Raw genomic sequence first — 22,777 nt, forward strand, 5'->3', positions numbered from 1 at the left:
TAAAATAGATAGATACATAGTTTGTTAATCCTACAAAACCTATAGAAAACAACTTATTTGCATATACATTGGCCTAACCATCCACTCTAAAAAGGTTCTCTTTGTCACCCTTTCAGAGTCCTCCATGAAATAATATCCCTTCAAGGCTAGCTTGAATGCTTCCCAAGTTTCCCTATGTTCATTTCTAATTCCCCTGACATGCTCTCTGATCTCAGGAACCACAGCTAGCTCAAAACTCTGTACCATCTCTGCTTCAGGTGCTCGATATACCTTCATCTCATTTAAATACCACAGAGATACTTTGTTACATCTTTACCATTCGATTGATCCATTTTCTTCACCACTGATTGAAGGTCTTTGGTTGAAGAAATTCCCCTTCTTTCACCAACTTGTTGTTGCATAAACACAACAAAGGCTTGAAATATTTGCATTGTGACTGTATCAAACCGCATCCCCTGTTGTTCTTCTTGCTATATATCTTCAAAGCTTTGTGTTGAGACTTTCAACGAACCTTTTGAACTCTCACCCTAACCAACTTCGTGTCGGGGTTCATAAAAAATGTGTCAAGAAGTGCAAGTGCAACTAGGAAAGCGCAAGGCCTTTGACTGTGAGGGTTCAAAGTAAAATGAGGCGAATCACAAATGATTTGAATCATAAAACACACATAAAATGAGAAAAACTCCAGCTATGAAATCTTCACTTTAGAAAAGAACCAAGATGAAAATAAAAGTTGTGTGTATGAAGATTTGGTGTAGCCTCGCTCCCAATTGCACAAATGCAGTGCTCTTTTGCCTTGATAAAAACCATAAATTAATGCTTTGAACAATTCTTTGTCATGACCATTTCATGGAAGCTTCAAAACTTCATTAGATAATTCCAAGTGATTATTTGGAAAAAGGAGACTCTAATTGGTGGTCTCACAGCCATGCACATGCAGTAAAATCGGCACGTGACTACATTAGCACTCTGACTTGGAAGTGCAATATCTTTTTTGTTAGATGTCCAAATGAATTCATCTTCACCTCTATAAGCTCACTTCAGCTTGAGCAAGGATAACACCATCGTCGATGTGAAATTTTGAGCTATTTTATGCTAAATTTGCACTATTTAAACCATTTTACGGCCATTTTAGCCCAAAAATACCCTTATCATTTGTAAAATGTCCAAACAAGCTCAAAAAATGCCAAAATTCATGGAAAAATCTGAAATTTCATGGTGAACTCATTTTTCCACTTGGCAAGCACTTTGGACACATCTTTTACGGCTACGTACGGAACATGTTATTTTTGACCGAGATCACTCGCATTGAACTTTCTAAGCAAAACGAACGCACCACTTCAAAATACTAGGCATTTGTACATTTCTAAACCATTTTTGGCATGCTTTTATATGATTAAACATGCATCAGTGCCACGGCACCTCCTTGTTAAGATATGTACATGAATGCAACCATGGCATCTATTTTTGCATACATATCACACTATGTACATTATAGCATTTGGTCCCATATATCAAAAGCATTAAGAGTAAGGTAGATATTTTATTTTCACATCATACATGTGCCACGGCACAACAGCTTCCACACTTGACCAGATAAGACCCTAGGCTTTAAGGATGTGATGTGCCGGGCATAGTCAATAAACCTGTTGACACTTTCAATGAAAGAAAGAAAGTCATACAAATGATGCTCGAGGTGTGGAACCATGCATTGGAGCAGTCATTGCATTCATATTAGAAGCTATGTTTGATGTGAATGAGGCTAGTTTTGCTCTCAATAGAGGGAATGGAAATCTTTGTTGTGCATATGGGTAGAGATCTAGCTACATGCTAAAAAATCCAACTAAAATGTGGTATTGCCGCAATTGCACTTTGCAAAAGCCTCTGATACTATGCCATTCCTTTCATTTTCCTTTGCGTTGTTGCAAACTGTGGAGCCTACATGGATGCAAGTAATTTCTGGCGAAGATAGGCACTCCATAACTGCAACTTATGTGTCCTTGCTATCCCTGAGACATTGTTGCAATTGGCAAAGCAGCAACTTCAAACTTCTTTGTTCCAATGGTGATAAATTTATGATGATTTTATCCCTTTGCCTTCATGGAAAGCTACCCAATCAGCATCCCTCCGTCCTTAAATTAATATTGGAACTAAATTTTTGGAGAAAGAGCAGGTGAAGGGGTAGCTTCCCCAATCGAGTAAAATCCATATTCTTTGGACTTTGAGGCTACCCATGAAGGCAAGACAGCACAGCTCTTCACACTCATACTGTCGCGCAATTTGGCAAGCCGATTCCTCGAGTGCGTGAAATTTTTGAAAATAATCACCAAGGATGCACACCAAATACTTCCGGACCTTACTTCTGATCCATTGTAGCTCATCTTCACCAAGTGGTGGCAGGATTAGCGTTTGTAGTGAGACTACAAATTGCTTGAGCAATTGGGCGGTAGAATCTGACAAAAGGCACAATAAATGTAAACAAAGAACATTGTTTCAGTAGAAGAATATAACAAAGAAATTTCACAGTGAGCATTTTCCAAGCATTTGCAAGATCACTATGTGAAGACTCTCTCTATCTCTCTCTCTCTCACACACACACACACTCACACAACAAGCATCTCCACTTACTTAGTTTTGCATGTGGATCAGAGATGCACACAGCATGAGCAGCATCAAAGACATCTTGCAAAAGGGTATGCGCATCACAAACTCGATGATGATGCCGCGTCCGAAGTATGGTGGAAATGCGTGTGATCGACTTTTTAGAAGCGAAGAGGTCGACAAGAACACGTTGTGTGGAGCGTCTGTCCCCTACATTTGAGTTGGTTAGAAGGTCAACAAGATAAGCGACTTGCCCAGCTTGCCAAAGGGCTTTCCTTGCTTTCTCCACCTCTTGTTGTGTATATACTAGCCCTTTCCACACCTCCATCAACACCAGAGCTGATGCACAAATACTCAATGGCCAAGGCTTCTCCTTGTTAGCCATGTCTAAACCTGGCCACTCTGCCAACATCTCCAACTTGCTCGTCGCCTCTGTCCTGTCATACTCTCTTAGCATCTCTGCCAACTCGCTCAAATTGCCAGCCCGCTCTTCACTTGTGACCCTCTGAAGTTCTTCTCTCGGCCTGTTTGATAGCCACAGCCCTTGGACCTTAGCAATGGTGGCTCTTGTCCTTGAGTGGTGCGCATGCGAAGAAGAGGCCTCGCCGACGTCCAGCCACATGAGTAACTCTGGTTCAATCACTTGCCTAAAGTAGGCAAGCTCTTCTTCACTATAAAGCTTCTTGACGAGCCAAGAGGCGGGATATCTTGAAAGTTTCCAATAGCAGAGCCATAAGAGCATGCTAGGCCAGGCACAGAGGAGGGTCATGATCCATTGGACAAAACAGCAAGGGACCCTCTTGCACATGATCATGAGTCGCTTGAAGAGCTTTCCTTTGCAACAGAGGGCGGATGTTGTTGTATGCGGCTGCGCTCGCCACCATGGGACATCAGCTTGGAAAGCAGAGTCATGCCACAGGGCTTTGAGATTGACACAAACCGGTAGTTTGAGGAGGGCATCATGCTCAAGTGCAAAGAGAAGGGGCCTCATCCATCTGGCTGTGACGCAGAGCCAGCATATGAAGATGGTGATGCTTTGAGTAAGGAGGATCAACCATGTGGACCAACCGTAGTCGGAGTCGCATGCAATTCCTTGGCGGCTGCTCCGTGAGAAACCCAAGCTCAGAAACAGCACCAGAAACAAGCTGAACAATCCTCCTCCTCCGCACCTGTTTCATTCGCATATCTCTCTCTCTCTCTCTCTCTCTCTCTCTCTCTCTCTCTCTCTCGTTCTCGTTTGCACAGCACACAAGAAGAATTGGACAAATTCTCACACTTACCTCAACATCCGGGAGGCACGGCATACGTAGCTAGGTACGATTGGGGGCAGGGGACCGCCGGCCCCCAATCGTGTCGCCTGCGAGCAGAAGCTCATGCTGTTATGCATTGTATGAAAAACACTGAAAAAGATTCCGTTTTCCTACATTAGAAAATTTCTATATCTTCTTGTGACAGGTTTCACCCTTCGAGCAAAAAAACGGTCTATTAAAAACTTCCAATCCTTTAAACTATTATCACATGTCAATTAAAAAACAAGGTGACGGCATTCCATTATAACTAGTATTGCCGACGGCTTTCTATCGCCTCTCCCTCTTTTTTGCGTGCAGTGGCTTTCTCTCTCGTTGAGCGCGCAGGCACCATTGGAAGCTGGCCGTTTGAAAGAGCTTCTACCACTTGTCCAAGGGAGGGGGCCGGAATCCCTTCCCCCATTATAATAGTAGGAGATACCCGGCTCTGGAAAATCGAAACAAAGACGGATTTACACAAGATGTGTTTCGACACTGAATGGGAGTTGTCATCGGGCGTCGAAGCAAGCAGAGAAACAGAAGAGGGGGGGAGGGGGGGGATAGAGGTGCGAGGCGACCTCAGCAAGGGCGGCGACGGCCGTGCGCAGTGAAGCTGGCAGCTATGGGCATATTTTCTTTTTTTAATGTATGGGTTGCACAATTTGACAACATCAAGGCGAAGTTGGGTTGGCTATGTGGGCATCGCGTGCATGCGCATACACACACACACCTAACACACTCACTTGCAGATATACCAGAGTACACTATTAAAATAGAGGTCTATGCATGAGTTCCTCTTATGGCTCTAGAGGTGCCAAGGCAAACCCACCCATATCTAGCATAACACATCCCAAAACATATGCTTCGTCTCAATTATTCTTACAAAACTTTCTTAAGACATCTATTCACATGACCCCCCAGTTAAGACGGCGGTTTTGTTGACCAAAATACAACTAGCTGATTTTAAAGGTTCTGCAAAAGCAATAAAACTACCTTCCGAATGAAAGGTCACATTTTGAGATAAGCTTAAGTCTCGCTTGTCTTACTTGGTTGCCACCTTTAAAACAGGCCTTTGGCTGTGTAATAGATGCTAAAAGCACCCTTCTAGATGGTTGGTTGGACAAACAAAGCAAGTGCAACCTGATACTGGCGCACTTTTGAAGTACTACATTCCACCCTAACTTACCAAGAGCCTCTACTTTTAGCTTGGCTCCTCTACATTTAGCTGGGTACCATCCAGCTCTACTACCCACTTTGATCTACTTGAAGTACCTTCATCCCCTTGCTCAACTCAACCTTTCCACGGTCTACGGATTGCAAGCAAGATTTTAACATCTATGTGAATATATTGATCGCAACATTGCACTCCCAACTCACTTCCTTGAAGGCCCAATTATGGGATGCATTCGAAGATGGGCTATGCGGACACTCTTTCTGGCAATGATGTTTGTATGTGCGGGGAACTGTTAGGTCTTTGCACAAATGGATGCACAGAATCTGGGTGTTTTGTCTAATTTCAAAGCTAGTGTGAAGAACGAGGATCAACTAGGATGGGATGATAGTCAAGATCCATGCTCTTGGAAAGGCATCAAGTGCTCTCAAAGATTCGTTTCATCCATCAACTTGGCTAGCCTTGACTTGGGGGGCTTCGTTACTCTGAATCTAAACAAGCTCGACTCACTTACCTCAATCTCCATAGTACAAAGAAATGGGTTTACATGCGGGCCTTCCTTCGTTAAGTGGGCTCTCTAGCATGCACTCTTGCTACTCGAATGACAACAACTTTGACACCATTCCGTGGGGTTTCTTCAGCAATCTCCCAAATCTCAAGTATTTGTACACGCATAACAACCCACTGCTAGATTCCTCATCTGTCGAAGGTGGTTGGTCTCTTCCTCCAGAGTTGCAAGCATCAACATTCCTTACTATTCTTACCCTCAGCAATACAAGCTTGGTGGGTGAGATTCCTTCATTTCTAGGTAGCATGGGTAGCTTGAGTGTATTGAGCCTTGCCTATAACAAGCTAGGAGGTGGAATTTTGAGTCCCTTAGGCTCATTGAGCTTGCAACAATTCCAAGCAAATAATCAGTTGGGACCGAGGCTCTCCGAAAATCTGAATGACCTTGGGAACATGATATCATTGCGGTTTCTCTGGCTACATGAGAACGAGTTTTCAGGTATTCTTCCTTCAAATTTGACAAACTCAATCTGGTTGAGTGATCTCAGACTGAACGACAACAAGCTAGCGTGTACCATCCCCCCTTCATATACGACACTGCCCTTAATAGTCTCTCGTGATGTTACCATTAATACATCAAAGAATCAATGGACATGCAAGTAGCAACAAGGCAAAGGAAAAAACATGGTTTCCCAAGGACATACCCATCGCAGTTGTTGTTCTCGTGACCCTTATTGCTCGGGCCTCTACGATGGTCTGCTACCGCTGCAAAAGAGGAAATGTTGATGAAAAGAGGTCCACAAAGTAGTAGTTAGGTGTACGAGATTCAACTACGGTGGGTTCTGAGAACACAAGCTTTGCTCTCTCTTTGTGAACTCTCCAAACGACAACCAACAATTTTAGTGCATGGTTTTACTTGGGATGGGGAAGTTTTGGCTATGTATACAAGGCGCGTCTTGATGACGGCACCCTCATAGCGGTGAGGAGAATGGAGACGGGTTTGATGACTCGTCGGGGGCAAAGGGAGTTCCACTCAGAGGTAAATGTGTTGACTATACGGCACCAGCATATCGTCTCAATACTTGTCTACGAAGGGCCATGGAGACCAAGGGCCATGAACTTTCTAAAACAAGCAGTGGGTAGCTAGATAGAAGGTGAAACCCTAGCTCTTTCTAAAACAGTTCATGCCATGTTTTTTGGAGAAAAAAGAGATTGGCAGGCCAAAAAAAGGTCTATCAAAAACTTCTAATTCTTTTCAAATCCTAATGTACGCATTTCTTAATGGCTCTAAAAAAGTTAAAAGATATTTATTCTTAATGGCTTCAAAAAAATTATAAGATATTTCTAATTCAAAGATTCCCTCAAACAACAACAAAAACAATGTGCTAGTCTATAGCATGTAGCAACACGCAATATCAAAGCACACAGATTTGCAACAATATTAGCTAAGAAAGACGGATACAACATTTTGTGCCCGAGAGAGAGAGAGAGAGAGAGAGAGAGAGAGAGAGAGAGAGAGAGAGAAACGACACTTTTAAGACAAAAAAACACTAAAAGAAAAATAAAGGAGAAAAGAACAAAAGGTCTTTTGACTTTTGACTTTCCACCTTCCTCTGTCTTTTCATTTTCTAAACTCACCCTTCACTTAAACACTCAATATGTTTTGAAAGAATTTTTGTTTTTGGGAAGACCCAATGGCTCTAAAAGGAATTAATTCACTATGTGCATGGTGCATAGTGCAAAGAAACCCTAAAGATCACAAAAGGCTAGAGAAAAAGAAAACAAAAAAGAAAAAAAATGAATGCGTACACACAACGAATCACCTCTTTATATGGATAGAAAAAGTTAAAAATTGACTTTTCAATTTCATGAAGGTTTTCATTTTGTTTTGTAGTAAATTGCACACATCTCGTGCGAATTGATACGAACATCTTTATGAGTGCATAGGGTTGCTTGGCCGCCTTTGAACCCATGACGAAGGTCACGAAAGAACAAACCAACCAAGCTAGCTCCTTTGGAGCTTTTTATTTCTTAAACTCACATTTTACTTATTGGTTCAAGATGTTTGGAAAAGATTTATATTTTTTGGAGATTGGGGACCCTAGTCATATTATTCAGAAAAGTTATAAATAAACTATGATTCAAATAGGTATAGTTTTTTCCATTTTCAAATTTAATCTTACATGTACGTTACAAGTAACCACACGGTCATCCCAATAGGTTATTTTGGGTGCCTTGGCTGTCACACATGTTAACCCTCACGGCTCACGGACACCTCATCACCTACGACGGACTTGTATTATGTATTTGGTAGAGTCAGGTATCGGGCTTGTCAGACCAATAGGAAAAGGGTAAGAGTGATCGCCGATGAGAGGCGCACTCTAACTGGAACATTCAAGAGATTAGTTGGCTAAGCATGGGCGCCCAAGTGTGAATGAGGTGAGCTCATATAAAAGCCAACTAAACCTAAAATTCACTTATTCTCTCATTTGTGCAATAGAAGAGTGCTCTTGCTCCATCTCCATCTCCATCTCCATCTTCTTCTTCTTCACCTCCTTGTGTGTGTGTGTGTGTGTATGTGAGAGAGAGAGAGAGAGAGAGAGAGAGAGTGTGCGATCGAGCATTGCGACGACGGCACGGCGGCGGCGAAGCGGCGGCTCCTTCTTCTTCGCGGCGAGGAATCCTCCACGAAGCAAGCGTAGAGCGGTGAGTGACACACCATTGCTTTCTTTGAGCTTACTAGTTAAGCTAGTTGTGTGCTTGGAGCCGTTTGTGGCTTGCACACAGTGTTAGGCAAGTCCCTTGCTTCGACAGTGCGGCAAGGAGCGCACATTTTTGGCGCTGTTGCCGGGGAAATGCCCTACACTAAGCTCGGTTAAGCACCTTACGCTTTCTTGTGATGCAATTTCAATTGAAGGATTTGTGAAGAAGGAAGGTGTGTGGTTGTGTGGAGAAGGATTTGTGAAGAAGGAAGGTGTGTGGTTGTATGGAGAAGATTTTTGTTACACTGTACTGTCTTTTTTGTTTTCTGTAAAGAAGGAGTTACAATTTTTTTGCAATGTACTGTTAGAATTAAGGTATTAGCTATGGAATGTTAGTTCTGTAAGGGTCAATGTTAGTTCTGTAAGGTTAGTTTTGTAGATCTGTTAGCTACTGTAGTACTGTGTAAACAGTGTTAGAGTGTGTGTGGCAGTATCTCTATTAGCTGTAAGTAGATAAGTTAGGTGTAGGTTAAGTGTGTGTGTGCGCACGTGCGCGGCGCGGCCGCGACGACTTTTTCAGGAAAAAAAAAATCTTTAAAAAAAAAATAAAAATTTAAAAGAAGGATCGGGCTGGGGATCATTCCCCAAGCCCAAGCTCAAACCCAGACCTCAGTCCTCAGTTTTAAAATATAGTTTATACACCTTTTTATATTTAAAAACTATTTTTAGGATTTCGAGGACTATAAAGACTATTTTTAGGATTTCGAGGGCTTCACGTAACCGAATAGGGAGTTGTAAAGCACGGCACGTTCCTTTAGCCAAAACGCTCGTCTTGAGCTATTACACGCCATATTTTGTGGCTTGGTTACAAAAAATAACCAAGAATAACGAAAAACTTGGGTTATAAACACCCCAAAAAAAAAAAAAACTAAGTGAGCGGCCTTCACGGGCACTCACCAACGCGTTTAGAGTGTGGTGGTCACATGTACCTACGCTCTGGACGAGTGTTAGAGCACGAGCATATTGGTAGTGCCTCCATTTACGCGGGCACCCATTATTCCTCCACCCTAGGTTCTGGACCTTCGGTCGGGACTCAAGGTAGCGCGAACCAAGATCCTCATATCGCGTCTATTGATTCTTCCTCTGACTACGAAGTCATGGAGGGGTATCCTACACCAAACCCTGATAGTTCAAGTCAAGACATGCATGCCATGGGCCCACGGTCCGGGTCCAGCGTGTTTAGCCGCTTAAAAGAGACCCTTAGTAGAGCTACTCGCTCCGAACATGCGGTTAATGAAATAAATGAAGGGAGTGGGGAAGTAAATTCGTCATTCATGCCTAAAATAGACCCTATGCTTCTTGAGAGTGTGCATGTGAATGTTCCATCCACTGCACCTCCTGATCCTTTAGGACTATCTCCGTCTGAGGTTCTACTACCCGATGGTAGGAGTCTTGCCGAAGTGCAAGAGATCAAACGCTATATGCAAGCAACAAGGGAGAGGGAAATTGAGAACCTACGAAGGCTAGAACAAAGTCGAGCCCTGAAAGCAAAGGCTCCTATGACAACAATCATGCCAGCCGAGCAACCGAGTGCTCCCAAGGTAGCAGTCACGGAGGGGCAAGCGATGGGCCAGGGAGCAATAATGCTTCCACCTTGAGGGAAACCTCCAGCACGACAGGCCTAGATGGGATATTCCTAAACGAAAATTGGGAGTATGACCTACAAGCGGAAGCTTTAACTGATCGGTACACAGGACACACCTATCATGTGTGTTGGTTAGATGTTCTACAATCCACATCGGGTGCTACTAGCATAGATGAGCAACAACAGAAAGTCTGTGATGTCCTCCATAGGATTGTCGAGTTAGAAAGACAGAACACAGGGATCAACATGCCTTCAACAGGCCTAATGAGATTCTTGGATACGGGAAAGGCCAACCAACCAACCTTATCACAAATGGAGACTCCCTCAGTGAGCCCCATTGATCCTCCATATATTGTTTCGCCAGGAGCCTCAGTACAATCTGAGCCCACAAGTGGCAACTTTACCTTCCCAGATCTAGCTCATCTTTCTCTTAATGACACTATGGCTACCATGCATATCCCAGTGGTGAGCATGACAAGAAGTACACCATGGAGTTCATTAGTTAATATTGCGCCGATGCCTAGTAGCACAGTGCCCCCAACTATACCTACATGTATGTATCAATCATGTGCACCTATTGTACCTCAGCCTCATGTAGCTCCTACACCTCCGATTATTCCAAGAGCTTACAATCCACAATGGCATTATCCAAGCTCTTATACAAGTGGAGCCATGCCATTTAATAATAACATGCCATATCAGGCACCCCCTATGCCTAGGGCCACGCCTGTAAACTTTGGACCACCGTCTGGTACACCACCATACGAAATATGGGACCCAAGAGCCACGCGTATGCCAAGGCCAAGGCCAACTTCTATCTCACGTGTGGTTCCAGGAGCACATACACCCATTATACCTGCTCAAATAGGAGATTTGGAAGCATTTGCTCAAACTATCGGTCGCTCTATTTGCAGAAAACATGCGTAGTGCGCCTGATAGAGAGCCTAGGAGCAAGGCAATTCAAGTAGCTAAGCTCACACGGAAATTCAGTGGAGACGGAGATGCTAGAAAGCATATGGAAGTCTTTGAACATGTGTGCGATTCCTTGGAAGAGCACAATGAGCTACATAAGTGTAAGGCTTTGAGTTTGACCCTAAGCGGAAAGGTTGGAGATTGGTATAGAACCTTAAGAGTAGAAGAGAAAACGATCTACTCTACTCTTAGGAGATTGTTCTTGAAAGAGCACATACAAGAGGGAGTACTTTGGGGTGTAGCCTCTCAGCTCCAGAAAGCCCAATGAGAAGAAGGTGAATCCATGAGAGACTTCATTAGTCGCCTAAAGAATTTGAATTCTCGATGCAATCCAAACGAGCGACAACAACAACCAATTGCTCGATAGATTCATTAGGGGACTACGACATGAAAGTATCTATAATGGCCTAGTCATTAGAGGTATCACTACTTGGGAAGCAGTCACCATGAATGCAATACAATTGGAGGATAATTTAATGATTGCAGGAGAAAGAGTGTTTGCCGAGCCGAAGTCTAGTAGCTCGCAAGCGTCAGGGCATGAGCCAATGAAGATAAAGCCAATCGTGAAAGAGCAAACGATATCTGAGATGACTTTGGCAGATCTCACCAAGGCCATCCAAGAAATCCTTAGGGGTAATCGTGCTCCACAAAACACTCATATGTATCCAAGAAGGGAGCAACAATGGTGCTCAATTTTCTTGGGCCCACATACTACGAGTGAATGCCCTACTTTCAGAGTAAAGTTTAACGGGACTTGTAACGCGTGTGGTAGGTATGGCCATCAAGCGAAGGATTGCCTAATGCTTAAACGCATCATGGAAAATAGACCGCCTATAGCTTGGGCAGACTCACCTCGAGTTCCTGCATTGATGCCTACCCCACCCATGGAGCAACAGTTGCCATTACAGCACATGGTCCCTAGAACCCAAAATGTGGTCCAAACCACACCGTTGCCACCTCCAGTGCTAGGACCGCAACCCCCTCGACATCCAAGAGTTACACCTATGAACCAAATAGGTTGCGAGTCATCTAGTACTTATGTAGATTGCGAAGAGGACATAGACTCTAGTATCACCTATGGAGTCGACATGCTTGAGGAGTGTCCCATGTACTATATGGAAGACCATTGGGGACAAATCAAACCGGTATATCAAGCTACTGCGCTAGCATCAAGAGGCCAAAACATTAATAGTTTTGCCAGGAGACCACCTCTTCAGTGCTACAAATGTGGTGGAGCACATCGAGTAGCTGAGTGCCCCATTAGAATGCAAAAGAATGTTGCACTAATGCAAACAAGTCAAGGGAGTGCATTGGCAATGCCAATACTCACTTGTAGTCGTTGTGGCATAGATCATTTGATCGCACAGTGTCCTAACAATCCAAACGCACCGAAAATCACACCATTGAACATAATAGAGATTGTTGATGGGACACCACCAACTATAAACATAGCACCAGTGAATGCACTCACACGGTCGATGCTCCAAAAGCAAAATTAGATCCTCGAAGAGAGAGATGCTGCATCCATTGGCCGAGCGAGAAAGAAGAAAACACGAAGAAAGAAATCCCTTAATGCTTCTAGCTCAAAACCTAGTTCAAAGACTAACATAGGGACAGGAGAGGATCCCGTGTATATGAATGACCCTGAGGATGACTCAGATTCGATAGAGACCACGTAGACCAAAACTGTTACTACAAAGGAAAAAGCCAGTGAGGAGGATCACGAGAGGGAATTACGACGAACACCAAAAGAGTATTCAAAGTTAAACCACCCAGTTGTGAACCCCCAAGATAAGCCACGAGAGACAAAAAATGAGGATTGCAAGAGAAAGATTGGAACCTATCCAAACCCAACAGTGGAAATTGAACGAGTCCAACAACTGAGGGGTTTGGTGGAAGAAACTCAACGAAAATGAGAACCTGAACCCAAACATATCCAGATGTAGGACACAGTGTTTCCCACACAAGTTCAACCTCACAAGAACTACAGGCCGTTAGCTATACCCAGTATCATTCGGGAAGAGAGTGAGGGTAGGACATCTGAAAGTGGACACACACCTTTCCTACTAGAGTGAATGTTCAATGAGGGAATGCCCGACCCCCTTGAGGATGTGGAGATTCCATCTTCACCATTCTCTTGTCAGGGTCCTACGGCCCACAAGATGCCATTAAATGTTGCCAAGCTGATGGATTTCATGTCCTCAGAAACACGTACGACTATCATATCTAAGTTATACGGAGATCCAGAATTATTCCTAGCACTGCGAGCGCTACTCAATGGAGAATTACAGGCCGGATTACCACAATGTGCACATATGAACAAACCTGACTCAGTGATGAATGATGAGGAACATTTAGCACCACCATCTGACCTAGCGGGACATGAATCTGTAATTGAAATACCCGTTAACAAGTTGGGGCAATACTTTGAAGGTGATGAATCTAATGCTACTCTACCCATCACTACTAAAGGATTAACTGTAAAGGGGGTCCTTGACGGTGGTGCGGGAGTCAGCATGGTGACAAAGAGTTGTTGGGAGTCTATGGGGAGACCTCACCTTGAAGCCACAAGTCTAGTGGTAAAAATGGCTAATGGATCTATTGTTACGCCTATTGGAATGCTAAAGGATCTCAGGATCAAGGTCTTGGGACACAAGGTAAGGAAGACTTTCATTGTTATGGATTTTTCCAAGCATCCTATGTCATTTGAGATGATCTTAGGGCGTCCATTCATGAGGGAAGCAAAAATGGTGCATGACTGGTCCAAAAACCACGTCTACTTACAGTTCCAAGACTCTGTCATTCGAGTTGATCTTTTAAGTGGTCGAATGCATCCTCTAGGAAATAAATTCATCATTGATAATCGATCAGACACAACAATTCACTCAGCTCCATTACAGTATTGTTACACATGTAACGAAGAAACGGATATTGGGGAGAACTCTCCTTATATGGATATCCTACCCGGAATGGCTGAGTCAGAGAATGTTGATTGGGTGCACCTAGCGGCAACTATAGATACATGGGGAGCTAGAGGAACAACTTGGGTAACACCAGATGGGAAAGAGATACCACACATTTCACCAGTAAACATGTTAGGTGTAGCGCATGTAACATCCGATGATAAGAAAGAGGCACACCTACCTGAGAGTGAAACTGATGATTCCTCAAAGGCTTCAGGCCAATACACATCGGAAACGGAATCTCAAGAAGAAATGGATTCAAAACCTGAGGAAACATCGAGTGAACCAAGTATAGAAAATAAATACTCAAGGCCTAGTACGACCGTCTATGGTAATTTATATGAGAGTGAAGAAGATACAAGCGAAGACCTATCAGGCGAGTCGAGTTCAAACATTTACCAAAATCAAAACCTTAACAAGAAACAAATGTCATATAAGAGACGATGATATCGAGCAAATGTGAGAGCTAGGATAAACAAGGAAAGATCTACTGCAGAATGGCTTAGCTATCTAGGGGCATGTGATGCTCATCGAAAGCTAGTAGACAATTGGGGTGAACATCTCCAGAGTGTCATGTGGTGCAGCCCGCGACCCATTGACCTCGCTCAATTGGAGGTTACAGAGCCGAAATTGAGTCGAACTATAAGAAGACGTCAAAACCGAGAGTTAGCTCAACAACAAAAGGAGGCACAACTAAAAGAAAGGTCTCTGTCAGGATAAGAGCCTGCTAACTTACATACGGCTTCTGAACATTTTAAATCTTATACCACGGGGGAGCGAAAGGTTGTGTATGCCAAAGCCCAACGAAAACCTACCAATGGAAGCAGGGGAGTCTATGATGGTCCAGCGGTAGTTAAAGAGATAGAATTAGCAGAACCAGGTGAGGAGTCTAAACTAGTCTTTATTGCTCAAGACCTTACCGAAACTGAAGAGGCTGTACTTAAGGATCTCCTCAAGGAATACAAGGATATCTTTGCTTGGACATATCATGACATGAAGGGAGTTCCACCTTCTGTGGTGCAACATACAATTCCCATGATCAACACTGCTAAACCCGTCCAGCAACGACCCTATCCAATGAATCCTAAGTACGCCAAAATTGTACAAGAGGAGATTGAAAAACTTATCCAATGTGGATTCACATACCCTATTGAGCACTCAGAATGGGTTTCTCCAATTGTCATTGTGCCAAAAAATAATGGGAAACTAAGAGTGTGCGTGGACCTCAAGAAAGTTAATGCAGCCACTAGGAGAGATCATTATCCCTTGCCATATTCAGAACATGTTCTTGAAAGATTTGCGGGCAAGGAAGCTTATGGCTTTTTAGATGGGTACTCTGGTTACAATCAAATCACAATTGCATTGGAGGACCAAGCTAAAACTGCTTTTATCACAGAGTTTGGAGTGTTTGCATTTCGTGTTATGGCTTTTGCCTTAACAAATGCCCCTGCTACATTCCAACGATTAATAAACACTGCGTTTAAAGAATTTCTAAGGGAGTTTTGTGAAGCTTTCCTAAACGACCTTTGTGTTTATTCTTCTTGGGAGAAGCATTTGTTATATCTACGAAAAATATTTGAAAGGTGCAGATTTTATCGCATCTCATTGAACCCTTTCAAATGCCAATTTTGGGTTAAGCATGGAGTCATTCTAGGGCATATAGTGTCCAAGAACGGGATATCCACAGATGAGAGTAAGATTAAAGCCATTGCCGATTTGCCACCACCTACGAACTATAAAGGAGTTCAAAGATTTATGGGTCATGTTGGTTATTATCGAAGGTTTATTTTAAACTTTGCGGAGATAGCGCGTCCATTGTACAAGCTTCTTATCGAGTTTCACTGGATGGAAGAATGTCATCAATCTTATGAGTTATTAAAGAAGGCCCTAACAAGTGCTCCAATCCTGTGAACACCTGATTGGAATGTACCTTTTCATGTGCATATTGATGCATCAAATTTTGCTATTGGGTGTGTTCTAACTCAACCAGAAGAACATAAATTGGACTACCCTATTAGCTTTGCAAGTCGCCAATTAAATGATGCCGAGATGAACTACACTACTACAGAGCGCGAAGGTCTAGCTATGATTTACGCAGTAAAGAAATTTCGCTATTACCTTCTTGCTACCAAGTGTGTGTTTTATGTGGATCATCAAGCATTGCTATATTTGGTAAACAAGCTGTGTTCCACAGGTCGAATTACACGATGGTTGTTAATTCTTCTTGAGTTTGACTTCACCGTTGTTGTGAGGCCTAGGAGAAAACATGTCATGGGAGATCATTTATCTCGTATCCCTAATGGTGAAGCTCCTACGGGGGTTGATGATGAATTGCATGATACTCCTTTGTTCATTGTTGAGACAATGCCTGAATGGAGTGAAAAGATTGTTAACTTCTTAGTTAATGGTTTTCCATCCAAAGAGCTGTGAAAAGATATAGCTCAAAAATTAATCAAAGAATGCGAACCCTATTGCTTACTGGCGGGAACTCTCTATAAGAGAGGAAAAGATGATGTTCTTAGACGCTGTGCCCACGAGGATGAGTATTTATATATTCTACAAGAGGCACACATGGGCGTAGTTGGTGGTCACTTTTCAGGAAAGTTGACTGCCCGAAAGATCTTACAGTCAAGCTATTGGTGGCCCACTCTATTTAAGGATGCATCACTTTTTGCAAAGGGATGTGATGAATGCCAATGCTTCAAGAAGCCACAAAGAAGTGATAGGATGCCTCTACATCCCATCAAGGTAACCCAACCATTTGAAAAGTGGGGCTTAGACTTTGTAGGACCGATTAGTCCGGCTGCACGTAACACGCAATCACGATATATCATTGTGGCTACTGACTATGTAACCAAATGGGCTGAAGCAAAAGCAACATGAAAGGCGGATGCAAAAACAACAGCTAAGTTCCTCTTTGAGAACATTATCACACGTTTTGGATGCCCCTTTGAACTTGTGAGTGACAATGGAACTCATTTTATAAATGAAGTAATAAAAGAACTCACATCAAACTTCATGATATCTCACCACAAGTCTACACCCTATTATCCCCAAGCAAATGGCGAAGCTGAGAGTACCAACAAAACTCTCATCTCCATTTTGACAAAGACAGTTGAGGCTCATCGCACTGATTGGGACCTAGAGCTTACATCAGCTTTATGGGCTTATCGTACTGCGTATAAAGTTACTATTAATTGCACACCGTTTAAGATGGTGTATGGTCAATGGGTCCCCGAGGCCGTACTTCCAACTACCACAACCCTCCCGTCCATTTCAAGAAAAAATTTCCCTGGAGAACCAAGAGCGCGCTCTAGGAGAGTCAAGACCAAATCACGATGGATTCCAAAACAACTATTAGAAGCCCAAGGCTACTATGATGGAAATGAGAAAATTTGGGTACCTAAACGTAAAATGTGTCCTTCCCTATCGACAACAAACCCATATGAGTCAAACAGTGTAACGCTAAAGCCAATGGCAGACCGTGGGAAGGGAAAGATCACAGAATGCTACACACCTAGTCCAGAGCTAGTTTGGGCTCCAAGGCAAAACCAATTTATTCCACCTAGCTCAGGAAGGGGGGAGTTCCATGAAGCTTCTAGCTCATCATGTAATACATCCATAGAGGTAAAAGCTTCTACACAGCCTCCATCTATAGTAGTGGACCTCCATGAAGCTACAAAAGAATCCACACCTCCCAGTGTTCAAGAATCACCTGATGAACCACTTCACGTTCGATCCTGGGAGAGTACCTTACCACCCTTGCAACTTGACGAGGCACCTAGGGTAATAGAAAACTATTGGCAAAAATCCTCACCTATTACCAACTGGAACAATTGGTTTCAAAGGGTGACGACATCATTTCAAACGGTATGATCTACCCAAGGGAGGGGGGAGTGTTTGTTGACATCCATTATTCACTTGCTTCCCTCTCAACCTTCTCCCTGACCTCTTAATCTCCAATCTTAGGGAATGTATATATAAAGCCTTATACTCACAAAAAAAAGATAAAAAAGTAAAAGAGCAAGAGCCATAACACAAAATCATAAAAACAAATTATGCACAAGAACACGACCCTTGTAATATTTTCACTCTAACCATCATCTATTTGCGTGTACAGATATGGCTAGTACGCTAGAGTCATCCACTCCTGCCTTGGGTGAGAGGTACCCTCGTTACTTTTCACAAATATTTCACATGGTCTTTCCAGTGCTTGCATGTGAATGGGATTTGATAGGTACGCTAGCATGTGAGAGGAATTTTGAGGAGTTATAATGGCTGGTACGTCTCTTGACCACGTCCGATCCATACTTAGTAGAGAGCGTTTCTCCCATTGCACAAGCCTACCCTTTTGACCAAGATGACTATAGGCGTCTAGTGACCTTCTTAGTAAACATGGACACCTATGATGAAGAAGAAAATTTACAGGACTACACAGATGGCACATATGGTCTCATGGATGATAACTTTGTTTATCTCGACGACGAGGATAGGGGTTTAGCCTTAGTGTTTCCCCCCAAACTCTACAATATCCTATTCCCTTGACTCTCTAGGGGGAGTGCAACTAATTAGGTTAGGGTTCCTTATGTTTTTTGTTGTGTTCAATAAGTGTTGGTACCTTTTCCCACTAATGTGCCTCCTGGAGGTATTCCTTTTGTTTCCTAGTGTGTACAGGAGCGTGTTGCTATTGATAGGATTTGGACCTTCATGGAATCTTTATCTCGACTCACTCTTCAAATCAAGCGCGACCATCGACACAAACAGGTGTTTCTTGTCCATTAGCATTGCCCCTTATCTTTTTTGCATCTATGATTGTCTGCTTTAATTGTGATTGGTAGCATAATATCCAGCACATTTGCTTAGTATCAAACATTTAATTCAATGTCTTTTTTGTCATAATCCCTTATCTAGGTTTAAACATCAAGCAAGTCCGACTAAGCTAGTTTGACCAAGTTAGGTGTTAGAGATCTTCTCTTAATACCATGGGGAATGCCTTCCTAATAATTAATGGTTACTTAGGTTCTTAATCCAATTTAGGCAGCATTGTGTGAAATGTACTAGGGCTTTCTAGTGGGCTTGACCCTATTGACCTTTAGCTTAAGTATTATAAAGGGAGTTTACTAGTGTGATGAGCTTGGGGAGGTGTATCAGTGTTATATGACCCCCCAAAGTTACAAAATTAAAATGATGAAAATGAATAAACAAAAAATCAAAGTGCTACATTGTAAAATCTTAAGCTGGAAGAGAAATCTCAACTTGATTGGGTACTTCACTCACATGTATCGCCTATGGTACTAGAGCCCTAGAGGTTCCCAGTATGGGTGCTTTTTATTGAAACGCAAAATAAGCACACACATCAAAATTGAATCACTGTGAAAAGAATTTGGGGGGTCAAAGAAAAAGTAATCAGGCAGGCGATGATTTCATGAGAAGTTCCTTTTATGGTAGCTTAACTACAAGGTCTTCTAGATATAGCCTCTAGTCAGCCCTCGAACATGAATACTTGGCTCTCGCGATTAAACAACTTAATTGACCACAGAAAATTAAGAAGCTTACCCATGGTATTAATATTCGATCTTTAGTGCCTTTCGACCGTCAAATTAGCGACCCCAGACTTGTTTAATTTTTTATCTTTACATCGGTTTATGCATTTGATTACATTGCAATTTAATGTTCATTGCTGACAAATTGTTTGAAATTCTTTTACCAATCAATTTGTCTACCTAAAACTGCATATGCTTTTTAATCACTTATGAGAATGCAATTACTGTGCCAATGTTGTTTGATTTTGCAGTGACTGAAGAAGGCTAAGGACATTCATCTCAAATGCTCTTCCACCTCGACGAACGAGCTTCAACTCAATAGCTTCCGAGGACGGAATCTACATCAGGAAGGGGGGCATGTTAACCCTCACGGCTCACGGACACCCCATCACCTACGACGGACGTGTATTATGTATTTGGTAGAGTCAGGTACCGGGCTTGTCGGACCAATAGGAAAAGGGTAAGAGTGATCGCCGATGAGAGGCGCACTCTAACTGGGACATTCAAGGGATTAGTTGGCTAAGCATGGGCGCCCAAGTGTGAATGGGGTGAGCTCATATAAAAGCCAACTAAACCTAAAATTCACTTTTTCTCTCATTTGTGCAATAGAAGAGTTCTCTTGCTCCATCTCCATCTCCATCTTCTTCTTCTTCACCTCCTTGTGTGTGTGTGTATGTGTGTGTGTGTGTGTGTGTGTGTGTGTGTGTGTGTGAGAGAGAGAGAGAGAGAGAGAGAGAGAGAGAGAGAGAGAGAGAGAGAGAGAGCGATCGAGCATTGCAACGACGGCACGGCGGCGGCGAAGCGGTTGAGCGCGGGGAAGCGGCGGCTCCTTCTTCTTCGCGGCGAGGAATCCTCCACGAAGCAAGCGTAGAGCGGTGAGTGACACACCATCGCTTTCTTTGAGCTTACTAGTTAAGCTAGTTGTGTGCTTGGAGCCGTCTGTGGCTCGCACACAGTGTTAGGCAAGTCCCTTGCTTCGACAGTGCGGCAAGGAGCGCACAACACATGACCATATATATTTCATATTTTACATTTGCAGATGGAGAACCATCCAATGAAGATACGTCAACTATTTGAGTGTGAATGTGCATGTGTCTTTTTTTTGCACGTTTGGACAAGGTGGTGTTTGTGGTTGGGCCACCATGGTAACCTAGTCTTATTTTTTCCTTGGTGAAGTCATCTTTTGTCAAATGGATGTCACACATGTCCATCCGGACATGTGTGACATCGGCCTTATTTTTTATGAACAATGACTTTGTAAACATTGGGAGTAGACTATTGACACTACAAGTAATCAGGAGGCTAAATTTGGGGTCCATATTTGATGGAACATAGATCGTGATCCATATACCTTTTTTGATTTTTTGGACACAAAGACCATACCAGCTTGCAGCAGAGAACATTTTAAACAATACTTCCAAAAGCAAGATAGTCAAAAAGTTCAAAAAGTAGGTCAAAAGTGTGCGAGAACACTTCAAGTCCAAAAATTGTTGGAATTAGGATTGCAGAGAAACACACACAGCTTCTAGAAGACGAAGGAAGCTCAAGGCACACAATAGAGAGTGTGTTACTTGGTGTGCTATGGAAAAATAGATAGCCCTAGAGTGATGGGCGTATATACAATGCACGTGGGGAAAAACCTCCTGAAGAGGGAAAAAATGCCCCGGCGGTCCTAGTGTGTTCAGACACATCACTACCACATGTATATGGTAACAAATCCCCCCTGGAGTGATGCGGTGAACGAGAGCTGGCACATGAGTAAAGGGAAGTGCCATGCCCTGAGGACAGGATCAGCCCACAAAGGGGAGTAAGCCCAAAGATTTGCGGAAAGCTTCAAGCTTCTCACGAGACAATGCCTTTGTGAAAGGATCTGCAAGGTTGTCCTGTGTTGGCACATAAGCCAAGCTGATCTCTCCTGCTGAGAGCCTCTCCCTGACATAGTGGTAATGAAGCTCAATGTGCTTTGTGCGAGCATGAAAAACTGGGTTCCTCGCAACTGCCAATGCGCTCTGACTGTCAATGTAGATAGTGTTGGCAGTGTCCTGTCCAACATCCAAATCATCCATAAGGCGTCTGAGCCATACACACTCAACCGTAGCTATGAAGATTGCCCTGTACTCAGCCTCACAACTCGAAGTGGCCACAGTAGGTTGCTTCTTGCTCAACCATGATATACATGAACTACCAAGCATGAAACAAAAACCACTTGTGACACTCGCGTGTCAAAACAACTAGCCCAATCTGAGTCCGAAAAAGCATGTAAGTCTGGCGACAATGATCCCCCCTTGGGATAAAACAAGCGAAGATGTAAAGTGCCACTAAGGTAGCGGAAAATCCTCCTGACAGCCTGCCAATGCTTAGACCCTGGGCTATGCATAAATCTGCTGACCTGTGAGACTGAAAACTGAATATCTGGCCTCGTGTTGCATACATAAATGAGGCAGCCAACAACAGTTTGGTAAAGAGTGACATCAGCAGGATCACCAGCATCATGTAGACTCAACTTCAAACCTGTTTCCATGGGAGTGGCAATAGGTTTGCAATCCTCAAGTCTAACCACCTTCACATTGCTTAAACTGTATACCCAAGTAATGATGCAATAGTCCCAAATCTTTCATCTTGAAAGTAGCATTCATATCAGCCTTAAATTCAGCAATATGTCTCTCATTTGGTCCAGTGATCAGCAAATCATTGACATAAAGAACCACAATGAGAAATACATCATCCTCACGCTTTACATACAATGTGCTTTCTGTTGGGCTGTTACCAAAGCCTCGTTTAACCAAATGAGTGTCAGCTTTCTCATACCAAGCACGAGGAGATTGCTTCAACCCATACAAAGCCTTCTTACATCTGCACACTTTGTCCTCTTGTCCTTTTATGACAAAACCCCGAGGCTGCGTTACATAAACTTCCTCAAATATGTCACCATTCAAGAAAGAAGTAACAATGTATGATTGATGTACATCCCAACCAAAGTGAGCTGCCAATGCACATAGAAAACGCACAGTAGTCATACGACAAGTGGGAGCAAAAGTCTCTTCATAATCTATGCCTTTTTGTTGTGCATAACCCTTTGCAACAAGTCGAGCCTTATGGCGATCGATCTCACCATCCGGCTTGCGTTTCAACTTGTAAACCCACTTCGTACCAATGGCCTTTTTGCCAGGAGGCAAATCACATAAAGTCCATGTGTCATTTTCTATAAGTGCATCATATTCTGATTGCATGGCAGCCATCCAATTTTTTGAATTCTGTGCTTCATCAAAAGACAGAGGCTCCTCAACATCATGTAAACTAGACACAACCAAAGCATAACAATTTGATGCGTAAGATGCATGGCGAGAGCCTGAACGAGTACGACTAGACAAAGGTGCATCCAATTTACTG

The 22,777-nt window shown here is 43.0% G+C and overlaps 1 protein-coding gene and 1 pseudogene across 1 annotated transcript in view; one reads left to right on the top strand and one right to left on the bottom strand.

Annotated features, from left to right (window-relative positions):
- Positions 1-1,520: 1,520 nt before the first annotated feature.
- Positions 1,521-22,777, bottom strand: part of LOC147418147 (uncharacterized) — a 32,388-nt gene continuing 11,131 nt past the window's right edge. The window contains exons 2-3 of the mRNA XM_086506780.1: positions 2,626-3,767; positions 1,521-2,450 (exon numbers count right to left, since the gene is read on the bottom strand). Coding sequence (XP_086362906.1) covers positions 2,131-2,450; positions 2,626-3,767 — 1,462 coding nt within the window. The 3' untranslated portion in view covers positions 1,521-2,130. The remainder of the gene's footprint in view (positions 2,451-2,625; positions 3,768-22,777) is intronic.
- Positions 5,304-6,225, top strand: LOC147418148 (receptor-like kinase TMK4; annotated as a pseudogene).

This window comes from Adiantum capillus-veneris, chromosome 30 (assembly GCF_014529385.1).
Source record: "Adiantum capillus-veneris isolate H3 chromosome 30, ASM1452938v2, whole genome shotgun sequence".
NCBI lineage: Eukaryota > Viridiplantae > Streptophyta > Polypodiopsida > Polypodiales > Pteridaceae > Adiantum > Adiantum capillus-veneris.